At 42.4% G+C, this 14,328-nt stretch overlaps 1 protein-coding gene across 1 annotated transcript in view; it reads right to left on the bottom strand.

The window, feature by feature from the left end:
- Nucleotides 1-14,328, bottom strand: part of LOC147014679 (transforming growth factor-beta-induced protein ig-h3-like) — a 37,844-nt gene that overhangs the window by 9,710 nt on the left and 13,806 nt on the right. Inside the window, exons 8-13 of the mRNA XM_085850666.1 lie at nt 14,108-14,320; nt 13,784-13,921; nt 12,631-12,779; nt 11,587-11,723; nt 10,851-10,984; nt 5,145-5,275 (exon numbers count right to left, since the gene is read on the bottom strand). Of these exons, the coding sequence (XP_085706792.1) occupies nt 5,145-5,275; nt 10,851-10,984; nt 11,587-11,723; nt 12,631-12,779; nt 13,784-13,921; nt 14,108-14,320 (902 nt within the window). The remainder of the gene's footprint in view (nt 1-5,144; nt 5,276-10,850; nt 10,985-11,586; nt 11,724-12,630; nt 12,780-13,783; nt 13,922-14,107; nt 14,321-14,328) is intronic.

Here is a 14,328-nt window from a genome sequence, read left to right as displayed (position 1 = left end):
GGCCACTGAATTAATACACCAGGGGGTTGACTCAGCCTGTCATCCTTCCGAGGTCGGTGAAATGAGTACCAGTGCACTGGGCCGGTGTATTCCCCGGTTAAAATAGGTGTACCATATCCCTGTGTTGTAAGAGGCGACCAGGGTTGCGTCAGGAAGGGCATCCGGCGTAAAACATGTGCCAAATCACTATGCGGATCATACGGATGATCCGCTGTGGCGACCCCGAACGGGAGCAGCCGAAAGAAGAAGAAGAAGAAGAAGATGTGTATGTATGTATGTATGTATGTATGTATGTATGTATGTATGTATGTATGTATGTATGTATGTATATATATATATATATATATATATATATATATATATATATATATATATATATATATATATATATATATATATATATATGGGAAAATTCCACAGCCAGACCAGGAATAAAACCCAGGTCCACTGGTAAACTGTACCACCAATGCTCTGCCATCTGAGCAAGCTGGGTGGCCCACAGGCTGAGCATGCAATTCTCCCACATATAGAGATGCCACTCTCTTCCCCCTGCTACTTCAGGGACACTCACTGCCAACCATTGGAGCAGCGAGGGCCTGTCCATGGTCCAGCCTTGTGAGCATGCCAAAGTCTGAAGCCTCAACCTAACGTCAGTTGTGCTTATATCTTCTTTATTTATGAGATATCCTGTAGACAAAAATGAACACTCGTTTTACTCTGCACACATTGCACATCACGTGCAGCGAGTTTCACCTCTCTGTGCCTTGTATTTATTGTTATGTTTAAAATGGCTTCTGTACACTGCCGCTGATGCCCAGTTGCAAGTCACCATCTACAATTCTAATAAATGAGACATAATTACTCTTGTATGAAAAATGTTCCTCAAATTGTTTTTTTATCCTGAAAAATAGACCGCCGTGAACACACAGTCGTGTTAAAAGATTGGCCTTCAAAACCCGAATCAAATCGTCCTTATAAAGGGGGACAGACAAATCCACACTGTGTTTTTTATATATATATATATATATATATATATATATATATATATATATATATATATATATATATATATATATATATATATATATACAGTGGGACCCGCTTAATAGAATCACTTTGGGCCGGACAAATTTGATTCTAATAAGCGGGTGATTCTAATATCCGAGTTCACCAGAGTTGTGGAGTATCAAGCGGATCAAATGTCGAGTACACATACGGAGACAATACTCAGCATTTAGTTTGATTTATATGACACACTTGCTCAAAACAATGTAACTTACTACTGAAAATAAAACAATTACACGTACAGTACATATGTACTTTTCAAAGCAAAACAACATAGGTTTGTCGATGAGCCTACTCTGTAATGAAAAAATTGTCGATTGTTGCCTGCTTTAACGAGTCTGTGGCAATGGCGGTGACCTCCTTGTCAAGTTTGCGCAGGAAGGCCATGTCACTGAACCCATGTGATAGCAAACCAAGCCTGACTCGCCTTAGCTGCAGACATCATTTCCTTGATGGTCGGGACAGAGATCTCCTCTTCCTCCTCTTCCTCCACTTTAGTGTCGGCGTCATAGTCTGCGTCAGTAGCAATTCCCATTTCGCGTTGGACTGCCGAAACGATGGCTTCGTCTGTGACATCGTCTGTGGTTTGGAGAGTGGCGTCCATGTTGACGAAGTCCTGCCATTGGTCGGGATCCATTTGAAGAGGGTTGGCTAACTCGTCGTCGTCATTGCTCTCGACCCTTTCGCCTTCGCTTGCTGCTCCGATGAAAATTCCTCCTTTGTGCCAGCAGTTCACTATGCCGGTAGTCTTCACATCATTCCATGCTGCGTCCGTAAACAGCATAGCGTCGAGGATCGTTATCTTTTTCGCCAAGTCACTCGCTGTCATTGCTCCATCCTCGTTGTCAATCTCAGTGAGCACTTTTCGTAGCATGGCACGGCGGTAATGAGCTTTGAATGAATGGATAATTCCCTGATCTAACGGTTGAAGAACAGAGGTTGTGTTCGGCGGGAGAAATGCCACAGTAATGTTCGACAGTTGAAGTGATTGGGGATGTGCCGGACAGTTGTCGATGAGAAGCAACGCTTTCTGGTCATGACGCCGAAGCTCGCGATTCCACTCATCGAGCCATTCAGTGAAGAGGAAACCTGTCATCCATGCGGAGGAATTGGCTCTGTAGCGAACTGGAATTGTTTTGAGGCCTTTGAAACACCGTGGATTCTTGCTTTTACCAATACCGAAAGGAGGACGCTTAGCACCAGTCATCGAGCAGCAAAAAAGCACCGTGATTCTTTCCTTTGGCTTTTTCCCACCGCAGTGCTGATCTCCCTTGAAGAGGAACGTTCCATCTGGTAAGGCCCGAAAATACAACCCGGTTTCGTCAGCATTCCAGATCTCATCAGCCGTGAAGCTTTCTACGAGATCCGGAAACACGTGGTCCAGCCATTGTTGTTTCCCTCCTACGTCAGCCGCCGCTGCCTCTCCGTGAAGTTTGTTGTGGACGATTCCATGTCTTTTCTTGAACCGGTCAATCCAGGCGTTTGTCGCACTGAACTTCTTGTTGTTGAACTTTTCCGCGAACTGAGCCGCTTTCTCCCGCATCAGAGGTCCAGAAAGCGGTGCTTCCTTTTCTCTAGAAGTTTGAATCCACTTGATCATTGCTGATTCGACATCGGGTGCGTTGCCGCTTCGCTTGCGTTTCTGAGAAGAAGACGAATCCACTTGACCTTTCAGAATGGCCTCTCGATCTTTCAGAATCTTGCAAAGGATCGGCTGGTTAATTTCCAACTTGTCTGCAGCTTCTCGTTGGCTCATTCTGGGCAAAGCGTCATAGTCCCTCAGGATTTGTGCTTTATCAATGTTTGAACGATCCGTCCGCTTTCGTTTTCTGTCCATCGTGGAAATGACGACACGCCTTGTGCTTAGACTGCAGCTGTCAGCCGTCTGCCTATCTGTACAATGACTACCGAAATCACTGTAGTGACATAGCGTTATTTTTAGCGTGACGTCAGCCGCCTGGTGGCAAATGTTGGAACTGTGCGGCCAGTAGGCGCTGAACTGTCGAAGTGGATGGCCAGCAGCTGATTCTATTAAGCGGGTTTTTTATTCTAATAAACGGGAAAAATTGTGTACATTTAGATACAATGGAATCGGTCTCAACGATTTTGATTCTATAATACGGGTGATTCTATTAACCGTGATTCTATTAGCGGGTCCCACTGTATATATTGTTTGTACTAGCGGGGGTGTACTTACACATTGTGTAAGCATATGAGCTGTTTTTCCCCATTGGCTCGGGTTACTCAACTGCATTTTTTTCATTTATTTATATTTTCATTTATTTATATTTTCATTTATAGATGTTGTCTGATGTTTCTGTGATTTTTTTTCTGGTGTAATGGCTTCGATGTCCATCGGCACACAAAATTTCACCTTTCTATGTCACCCAGAAGGTACCGATCTTTAATATCAGTCAGTCAGTGAGTCAGTGGTTCGAACGAGCTTATATATATATATATATATATATATATATATATATATATATATATATATATATATATATATATATATATATATACACACATCGTTCACGAGCTACACTCCTTCCACCACCCACGCTCAATCAAATGCCTGTAGTTCATCATACTTTTGAGGATGGTTAGAAAGCTAACCAAATATATAACCATAAAGTTGAGGTCAAATTGAACAATTCAGTTGAAACTAGCAAAGTACCCGCCCATGGGCGGGTACAGTTATCTGTTGAATGGCGTTGATCCCTTCTCGATCGGATGAAATTGAGAAATTGACGTTATCCGGTGACCTTGACCCCGTGACCTTTGACCTTGACCTTGATCCCCTTATGTCCGTTCCCAAGGATCACATATGTCAAGTTTCATCTCATTCTATCCAACGGTTTGACCGTCTATAAAGGACAAACAAACATGAAAAATTGACGTTTTAGTCAATTTATGACGTCATAACTTGAAAACCAGAAGTCGGAAGTGAATGTCATCAATCAACTGTGTCATTTAATTTTGATTATCTGTCGAATGGCGTTGGTCCCGTCTTGATTGGATCAAATTGAGAAATTGAAGTTACCCGGTGACCTTGACCCCTTGACCCCGTGACCTTCGACCTTGAACTTGACCCCCCCCCCCCCCAATGTCCGTTCTCATGTCCCAAGGATCACTCATGCCAAGTTTCATCTTATTCCATCCAACGGTTCGGCCGCCTATAAAGGACGAACAAACATACATACAAAAACATATTCTGTTTTTTTCGTGTAGTAGATGTAGGAATAGTTCATTATGGGCACTTGTAATACTTCCCATGACACTGGCATATTGCCTGGCCTGCTCTGGCAGACATACATTTAAAACTTTAACATCCACATGATTACAAACAGGACAGACGGCATAACGTCTCAATTTTTGAAGATTGTATGCTTCACTCTGCTCATGCTGCATCACAAGGCGGCTTTTGTCAGATTTTGCACAGAATATCAACCTGGGATGAGACACTTCTAAGGTGAGGAGGAATATCAATAACAGTGACAGAATGTGAAGAACAGTTTGGATAGTAAGCTGTAGAACTATAAGACCATATAACCAGTCAGTATTTAGCACAGAGACAAAGAACTTGGAACTAGAATATTACTACTACTGCTACTAATACTACTACTACTACTACTACTACTTTAATGCCCTCAATTATTCCCACCTTCCTGTGAAACCAGGGCACCTTTTTGTCCCAAGTCTTTCATGAACCAACAGGTCATGCCTGACATTTGTCTGAAGTTAATTTAGGCAGGAATTTTTAATTTGTTCAGCATATCAGTGATAACTTGCCCAACTCTTTGCAAAAGACACCTTAAGATCTTTAATGTTCACCAACTAATACGAGCAGATGGGATATCAACCTTAATTAGGGGGGGGCGGGCTCGGGTAAACAGACTTTGCGATGCAATAACCTGCCTGCAAAGCACCAATCCGACAGTTTATAGTAGCGTCAGGACTCAAACCTAGGCTAGACGTTTTAAAGGGAAGTTTGCTACCTCTGCACCATCCTGTCAGAAATTGTATGACATGAAAGGTTCTCTCAATATATAATGTCAGATAAAGTGTGGAACAGGCCTTACTGAGGTGAGATGCACAGTGCCGCCATGAAGCGTCTTCAGGATGTTAGTGAGGCCACTGTTGATGCCTCCTCTCACAACCACACCACCTGATAAGTGGAACCTCAAGAAGGCTTCCAGTTCTTTGAGATTTCCTAGAGAGACAGAGAGACAGAGAGAGACAGAGAGAGACAGAGAGAGACAGAGAGAGACAGAGAGAGACAGAGAAAGACAGAGAAAGACAGAGAGACAGAGAGACAGAGAGACAGAGAGACAGAGAGACAGAGAGACAGAGACACAGAGACACAGAGACACAGAGACACAGAGACACAGAGACACAGAGACAGAGAGACAGAGAGACAGAGAGACAGAGAGACACAGAGACACAGAGACACAGAGACACAGAGACACAGAGAGGGAGGGAGAGAGAGAGAGAGAGAGAGAGAGAGACAGAGAGACAGAGAGAGACAGAGAGAGACAGAGAGAGACAGAGAGAGACAGAGAGAGACAGAGAGAGACAGAGAGAGACAGAGAGAGACAGAGAGAGACAGAGAGAGAGAGAGATGTACAGCATCAAGTATAACATCTAAGGTAACCAATATCTCGTATGATCTACTACTGGAGGCTCACAATTTGCACGTAGCTTCATCGGGGTCACCATGATGGATAAAAAGCAAAAAACGTAGTTGTGGGGAAAACAGACTTAACTACGTAATGAGAAACCGATGCAACATCTGATGACTCTTACAAAATAAACACTCACTTGTCACAAACCACATATATTTGGATTTGGACGAGTACTTGTGAAAAATTTCCACTCCCATCGGTCTGTTTGTTAGCTATTCTGAGTGTCTGGTTTCACTCGGTAGAAAACCAAACAAACAGACTGGGATAATAGCTTGGGGAGGAGACCGCTGGGATTCTGTGTGTGTTCATTGTGAAAAGCTGGTCTCAAACAAACAAGGAGCCTCTTGCTTCATCACCCTGGCACAATTTTTCATATTCCATTGGTCACTCTTTGATAATAATAGCTGCCCTCTTCATAAACATCATCGTATATATTTTTTATTATAACTGTTAGTCTCTTGTAACTGGCAGCATCATGAAGCAAGTGATAAGTTGGCTTCTTTGGCAGCTCCCCTCTGATGACCCTGTTCATCTCGCTGGGATACCAGGTTCAAATCCCATTTACTCTACTGTGTTGATTAATCCTGTCTCTTAATGTCCTTGTCATATGTGTATTCACTCTCCTATGAGCCTTAGACCTTTTTCTACAGAAGTCAAGGCTCATGGAAGGGATAAACGATGGATGGTGGTGGATGAACAGATTGATAGAGAGGTGGAGGACAGATTGACACGTGAGGTGGGGGATAGGCCAGTGGACAGAAACTCACAGGTGCACTGCAGTAGAAAAGGGGAGTGATGGGGAGGAAAAGAGTGAGGGGTATGTGAGAGTAGAATAACTCAGCAGCAGCTCTGGGAGAAATCATAAGGTGGCAGTGGGCAACATTCTTGAAGGACTGGAGGGGAAGCACGAGAACCAGACAAAAGGAGAAAAACGTGGCAATAAGGAATGGAGGCAATCATCAAGCTTGGACATGGAAGGAAGGATTGGATTGGGGAGGCGAAGATAACAAAGTGTGAGTTTCTAGAAGAAGGAATGCAACTTTTATGAGGGAAGAAGAGGGATGGGCAAAGGGAAGAAAGGGTACATGGAGCAAAACCATGAGAGATGCAGTAAAGTACTGAAAGGCTATCAATATACCCGCAACGAGCAAAAAGCAGACCCAGGAACTTGACCTCCTGTCAATTAATGCCAATAACTTGAATCGTCTTGGATTTAACTGTCATCACAGGAGCAAGATGGTAAATATCTGCACTCGCAGAGCATGGGGAACTCTCGGCCTTGTCCACCATAATGAGCTGTGGAAGGTTCAGAATTGAGTTGGCTGTGTAAAGAATACCCTAAGAGGCCAATTTGGTGATCTACTTTGCCAAGGACAAATTATGGAATGATAGTGAGGCCAAGTAGCTCAACAGACTACACCTCTTCCAGAGGTTGCTCATAGAAGTGGAGTGGAGGATTTATGTCGGGACTTAGTGCGTCCATGGGACTTTCTTGCATTGAAAACAAATTCATGTTACAGGTAGTGGACAATTGATTCATTTTGTGCAGATCTGCACGATAGCCTTGACGTCTGTTCGATGTGTGGGGTACTATTCTGATCATCGTGGAGTCATCAGCATAGTCGTACACATCATTGTCATCATCATCAAGTAGCCACTGCCATCTTCACTGGAAGCCTGTGGTCCCAAAGATCATAAAGAGAATAGATATTGAAGAGTTGAGAATAGATATTGAAGAGTTGTCTACATTATGAGTTGAGGGAAAGTTGTGATGAGACAGTGTATGGTGTCGGGTTCAAGGTGACAGTGTTGGCAGAGCTGGTCCTGAGTTGGATCGATTTTGTGTTATGTTGTGAGTGTGGGGAAGAACCACAACAGTCTGACTAGTGTTACTCTGCGGGAGTGTGGAAGGGTTTGTTCGGATGCGTGGATCACGAAGCGTGGTTCATTAAGTATTGTATTGTTGTTCTGTTGGTGCAAAGCTGTACCAGTAATGTGATTGTGAATATTTTCCTGAGATGTGTTTGGGGGTGAAAGTGACAAGTTTGAGATTTTGTCATCGTAAGTTGCTGGTGAGGTCTTGAGGAGGTGGGTAAGTGAGTAAGTGGTGAAATGGGTGTTCTGGTATCTGGGTTGCATCAATGAAGTGTGGTGCCTCCGATATCAAAATCATGTTGGAGGGGAAGTATTTTTGTTTTTGCGTTAAGATTATCCATATCGGTGAGGTCGATACAGCTTGGAAAGCATGGCTACTGAAGGCATGACAAATGTTCAAAGAGATAGCCCTGACATTTTGTTTGTGATTCAGGGCATCCATCCATTATTGAGTTCAAAGAAGCAACATGGTCCAGAGTGGAATATCTGGGGCAGAAACTGAACTAATGATCTGAGATCAGAGTTAGAGAAGAGATTAAACTTGAGGCTTGTAGCTACGACACATTCCATCACCCTGCTTATGATGGAGAGAGGCTGAGCTCTATCTATGAAGAAGGTAAGACAGAATCACAGATTTTTATGATTACAGTACTAATACCATTCAGTTAAGTTGCTGAGGAGGTATTCAGATTTACTTGGAACTTATCAACCTTCATGGGAGATAAAGATCTGTGATACAATGATGATGAGGAGTAGGGTGGGGAAGGAATCAAGGGATCAGGGACCTTGACCTTGTCTGTCAAGAAAGTATCAACACAGTCAGCTTGATCACGAGCAGCATCCATCATGGCTTCATCTTTCTGGAGTGAAGAGATTGAAGAGGAGTCTGTACAGATGGAAAACTTCACTGGGCCCATTCGGCTTTGGAAAATGTTGAGAGGTTTGAGAAGTATTTCTCCTCAACTAAGCTTGACATTTGGCTCCAGCCAATGTAACGCTACATGCGGGTGATGGCCAGGGACACTTGGCTCTCATTTGCAGGATTTCACTTCCAGGTGTTGCGACCGTGAGCTGATTTCTAGGTTTTGCCTCGATACACATATCAGTATGTTAAATGTTACAGCTGGAGGAATAAAAAAATGAAGAAGAATAATCTTAGGAATAAAAGAGGGGGCACAAACACACAGTAACCCCACTACCAGGAGTATCAAAGTGCAGGAGGGAGTAATCCGGGAGGGATACGGATTATTTCGGAGCATCCTGTATAATGAGAACATTTTGATGGACAGATAATATTTGGAGATGCTGAACTTACCTACGTGGAGGAATCTGGAAAGTCAGTTTGAAACCCTTTAATGTTTGAGACCCAAACTGAGAGAAGGAAGAGGTTTTGGAATTGAGGAGTTGGGAGCATTTGGACAAGGGGAGGGTGGGGGGCTGGGGGAGAGGGAGGAAGTGAGAGAAATGGGTGGAAGAGTAGGGGGAAAGGAGGGACAGGGAAAGTTCAGTGGGGAAGGTGAATATGAGCTTTTGGATGAAGGTCGAGAGCGAAGAGAATGACAGGAAGGAGCAGAAGAGTGTAGGAAAAGGGAAACTATAAGGGCTGGAAGCGGGTATTTTAGGGGAAACAGCCGGTATAAGCATTTACGACAGCTTGGGCCATGTTTCTGTTGACAAAATTTGAAAGCACAATTACAAACACACCAGCCATGGTGGAGGATCCAGAGGAAAACAACATTAACTTTTTAATATCCGGAGGAAAACAACATTATATTTCTAATGGGCTTTGGGTTGAGGGACAATGTTAAAAAAATAATAATAAATAGGATTATCAGGTAAAATCTGGAACAATGAATGAATGGATAAATTAGAGGTTAAATAATCTGTTAATCAGTTGCAAACCCTTTTCTTTTTGTTGTCACAGAGGACATAAGAAACATCAAAGGATTTAGATCACAACATCGAATTGACTGTACTCCAAATGCATCAGATTATTTTGTATAAGGGGCCATCTATGAGTTGTGCATGCATCCTGGAAAGGGGTAGATTAAGAAAAGAAAATTTAGTAAAAGGATCGAAAAAAAAAAAGGGAAGGGGTATTATTAAGTGTGATAAAGGAGTGTCGGAGAGTTGGAAGAATGAGGAAAGTAGAGAAAGTTGGTTGCATGGAGATAGCATTGAGAGAGCTTATAAGTGGAAAACTTTGGTGGGGGGAAGGGGTCAAGACTTCACCATTATTGCAAATAAAAAAATAAATGGCACATATCCAGCTTTGTTTCAGAAAAACAGAACGTTTCAATGTGAGCAAAATAATAAACCCTGGTACAGATTAAAGAGCAAAATATTGAGTCAAAACTTTTGATTTCAGTTTAAACGAGAAAGGCACTCGGTGGAGTGCATACCTCCCCCAGGCTGAACAGTTTACGTTTAGTAGTCCAATGATGGGCCGGATCTGTATCTGTACCTATCCAAAATATAATTGGCTTGTTCTTGTCACCTACCCAACTCCCACACCAATTTTCATCCGAATCCATGCATAACCTTTTGAGACATCATGCTATAATATCGTTTTTGGCCCTTTCACTCAATCGTGAAGAAGCACTTGAAAAATTCTAGTATCCGGATCCAGATCTTCACCAAAATCTTATCAGCTCTTCCTTGTCACCCACCCACCCTGTCCTACAACTTTTGTCTGAATTCGTCCATAACTTTTTGAGATATCCTGCTCACAGACAAATCAGACCGGGGTGAAAACACAACCTCTGTCCACCTTTGGTGGCGGAGGTAAAATCAATCAACAAGGGATTCTAAGAGACCTTATTAAGATTGGATTAAGCTGAACCTACACAACTCGATAAAAAAAAGGATTTTGAGATTTCCAGCTGAAAACTATCTCTCTAAATCACAACCATTTCAGGGAACCATGACTAGCAGAGACACAACTAATAACACAAGTTGCTATCTACATATTTTGTATTCAGGGAAAGGAGGAATACTGAGAAAAAGGAATTTTAGAAGAGGAAGGAAAACGGAGTGGACAGAGGAGTCTAACAGAGGATATTTGGAGGATATGGGAGTGAAGAATAAGAGAAAGCATGGTAAAGAGGGAACAGAGAAGCAAAGGAGGGATGAAAATGCTGCCATTTGCATTCTTAACACATCAATGGACTTCAAATGTTCTGCAGTTCAAGGAGGGAACATACATAATTTGCAAACTTTCGTTTTTACCTTTCAGTTGGTTTAGCCTACGCCTTCCCAATGCCAGGAATGCTTTGTTTGTCGGGGCAAACAGGGTATAGGAACCAGTTGGATCGCTCAACTTCCTGTCCAAGCCAGTCAATCTGAGAAGTTCAATCAGCGTGCTGTGGGATTGAGAGCATCAGAGTTTCAGGACTTTTTTCACATCATTATAAGTAATATGGACATCATAATAATTTTGTAATATGGCTTACGTGAGGCTTTTTCACAGCGCAACACTGATTGGGCTGACTGGTTGAAATGAAATTGTTTTTGGGGGTTGAATTGTGGTGAGTGAATGCATTTGAAACTTTAATTGGATGAAATAGCTTCAAATGTCCATTTGATCCAGTCAGCATGGGTCAAGAAAGGAATCCCTCAGTCATTTCTTTTCTCAAGGCCTTCATGAACGATTCTTGCTTTTCCATCCCAATTAATATTCACCAGCACACAATGGTTTATGCTTTCCAAAAAGCGTTGTAGGATATTTAATATCCTTAAGCAAGTGCTATCAGATTGGACAGCAGGATTAACATTCTATCCAAAAATTGACCATGCACTTCATGATGCAACATCTTGCCTGAGAAGTCCTGGGACAACAGTTTGTCATCAGACACTATTCTGCTGGGGGTATAACTCAGACTAGATATTAAATAGGTGAGTATGCAACCTCTGAGCTCCCCTAATACCTCAAAGAAATCACTTGTGATTGTTTCATCCAACTTACCTGAACTCCTTCTTGTCCTCCAAGTCATTCATCAGAGTTTTTTCAGGTAGTCGTATGAGGTTCTTCACGATGTATAGTTGTCCAGTTCGGGTTTCCATGCCCTTTTTGGCGACGCACGAATTCTCAATGCATATGGACTGCAGGCAAACAGATCCTTTGGGGTCAATACCGACTTCATACTTGAAGAAACTTTACCTTGCATAACGTGTAGTGGGATTTTAAGAGGGTACAAGCAGTGCGTGTACTACTGCATCGGCCACTGTTGTGCTTTCGACTCTCATGGACTTTAACTGAAAAACAGGGACCTTATATATGTCGACCAAAGCAATTAAAGAATAATGGAGACATCTTATCTTGGAGTCATGAGCTTTAAAGTGAGTAATTGAAGACATTTTTTTAAGAGCAAGGCAAATGGCAGTTTCCCATGTCATTGTAAGCTGATGACATCATACCACCCAGCATCCTAATCCTGCTACCAACTCCATAAATGCAAAACTGGCAGCATGAAAGCAAGCTTTATTCAATGAGGGTAAAGGAAGGTAGTTGGGTCATGGACAGACGAAAGATGGAGTGAGTCTGAACAAAGTTTGAAGAAGAAAATTCCTGTCTGTGGAACCGACTCTGCATCTGTTGTCTCATGCTCTTTGAAGGCTGCTCCCCATCTCCAGATCATGGTTCCTCCTCAATGCACTCCTTATCTCTTCTACTGTCACTGATCACCATGTGTTTTGTGTTTGCTAAAAAAAATTTGCCCACCTCGTTCCCTATGCCCCCAGATGCCCAGCAAACATATCGAAGTCATGACATCTTTACCAGAAAGAATTGTGGGATACAGCGAGGGTCAGTTTATTTCGATATGGCAGACAATAGACATATATTTAAGAAACACTATCCATGGTGCTATTTTACTATGTTTGATGATCACTGACAACGAGCCAGATGATCTGCAAAGATGGTTGTGAAGGAAAACTACAGATATGTAGATGTGATTTGGCTGGATCACTTCCATTAGATACACTGTCGTTTACTCGCGCTAACGTTTACCTTGCGATACATGAAGACACGGAGTTTCTTGCCGTTCTCGTTTTCCAACTTTTGACCGTTATAGAGCTGGTAAATGGAAACCTTTTTCTTCAGGATGTGGTTTTTGAGCACAAATTTTAGATCAGAAGACAACTCTTCCATGGGTGTGTCTGCAACAACACGAACAACAACAACAACAACAACAACAAAAAGGAAGAGGAAAGAAAAAGGATCTTTCAGGCCCAGACAACTCTATAACAAAATGGAAATGCTTCATGACACTTCCAATAGATTTTACAGATCTAGTGGGGTGGTGCAGAGCCAACTGACACATTTCAGACTGCTCTTCTGTCTGAGGGGTGGGGTTTCGGGGGTGTGGCTACACACCAAGCAAGAGGATTTAATGCCATTTTAAGCACTTGGTGTTGATTACAACAAGCTCGACTTCTAACAATAAGGAGTATGGATGCAGTATGGACGTGGTCCGCAATCTCGTCCATCAGGTTATTTCACATTTTGGAGCCGTCCCCTGGCCAGCACGTTCCCCTGACCTCAAGATACCAGACTTCTTATGGGGATATCTCAAAGAACGTGAACACAGGAATCATCCACACACAACACAGGAGCTGAAATGTGCAATTCAAGCTGAAATTGCTGTCATCAATCAAGATCAAAATGTGTTATGCTGAGTTTTTGATAATTTTGTGGAGCATCGAAGACAATGCACTGCAACTGGTTTATTGTAGATAACACCTTCCTGATGTTATCTACCATAAATAATAAAATTGCAAGCTTTGAACATAAACTATGTGTGTTTCCTTTCATCCCTCTCTTGCTCTTGAAAAAAAAAATGCATATCCAAATGTGTCAGTTGGCTCTGCACCACCTTTTTTTTTTGATGATTTTTTTTTTGATGATTTTTTTTTTGATGATTTTTTTTTTGATGCAAAGCATTTTTTGATGCTTTGCCAGTGGTTGCCAGTTGGAAGACTACACTGTGGCTGCCAAACACTCTTTGGTTTTCCTTATGGCCATGTGTGTTGAGGAGTTCTATCATTAAAGGAGTTTCTTGTGGTTTTGTGGCAACACCAGTTTATGATTCATGTATCAAGATGTATACTGTCAAATGTGCTCTGATAATTTTGAATAAAGTCACACTCGATCAAGAACGAACCCTTAAAAGAGTCATCACTGGGAGCGAGGAAGGTGTGTTTTTCATCATCTTTAATGGCGTCCCCTATTCCGGCCTCAGCGAACATGTCCACAAACTGTTTCGCTCCAGATGATTTTGCCAGTTCCAATGCAGTCTTTGCTGCAGAACAGAAACGAGACAAATATTGTTTCACTTCATGCAACGACAGCTGCCGACAAGCTATTCGAGTGGGTGGAGGAGCAGAATCAATCAATTTGTGTTTTAATCTCTTTTAATAAAGTGGTGCGTAATATAAATATGATGGAAGCACTTTGAGTGAATGTGCTGAGGTTCTGCATGGAATACCTGAGTGAGGAACCATAACATCACTGATTGTATGCACAACTCCATTCTTGGCAACAAGGTCTTTCTTGTCCACGATGGGCTTTCCGTTGATGGTCAAGGAGTCACCGTTGCAGCCTAAGACCATCTGGTTGCCTTCCTTGGTCTCCACCAGGGTGTTACCAATAACAGCTTCGGCACAATGTATGTTGTTCACCAGGTGGTTGTTCAGCAAAGCTGAGGAT

This window comes from Eptatretus burgeri, chromosome 13 (genome assembly GCF_056783735.1).
Source record: "Eptatretus burgeri isolate ZD-2024b chromosome 13, Ebu_testis_v1, whole genome shotgun sequence".
Classification (NCBI taxonomy): Eukaryota; Metazoa; Chordata; class Myxini; order Myxiniformes; family Myxinidae; genus Eptatretus; species Eptatretus burgeri.
The sequence above is the reverse complement of the archived record's forward strand: the minus strand, read 5'-3'. Positions and strand labels throughout refer to the sequence as shown.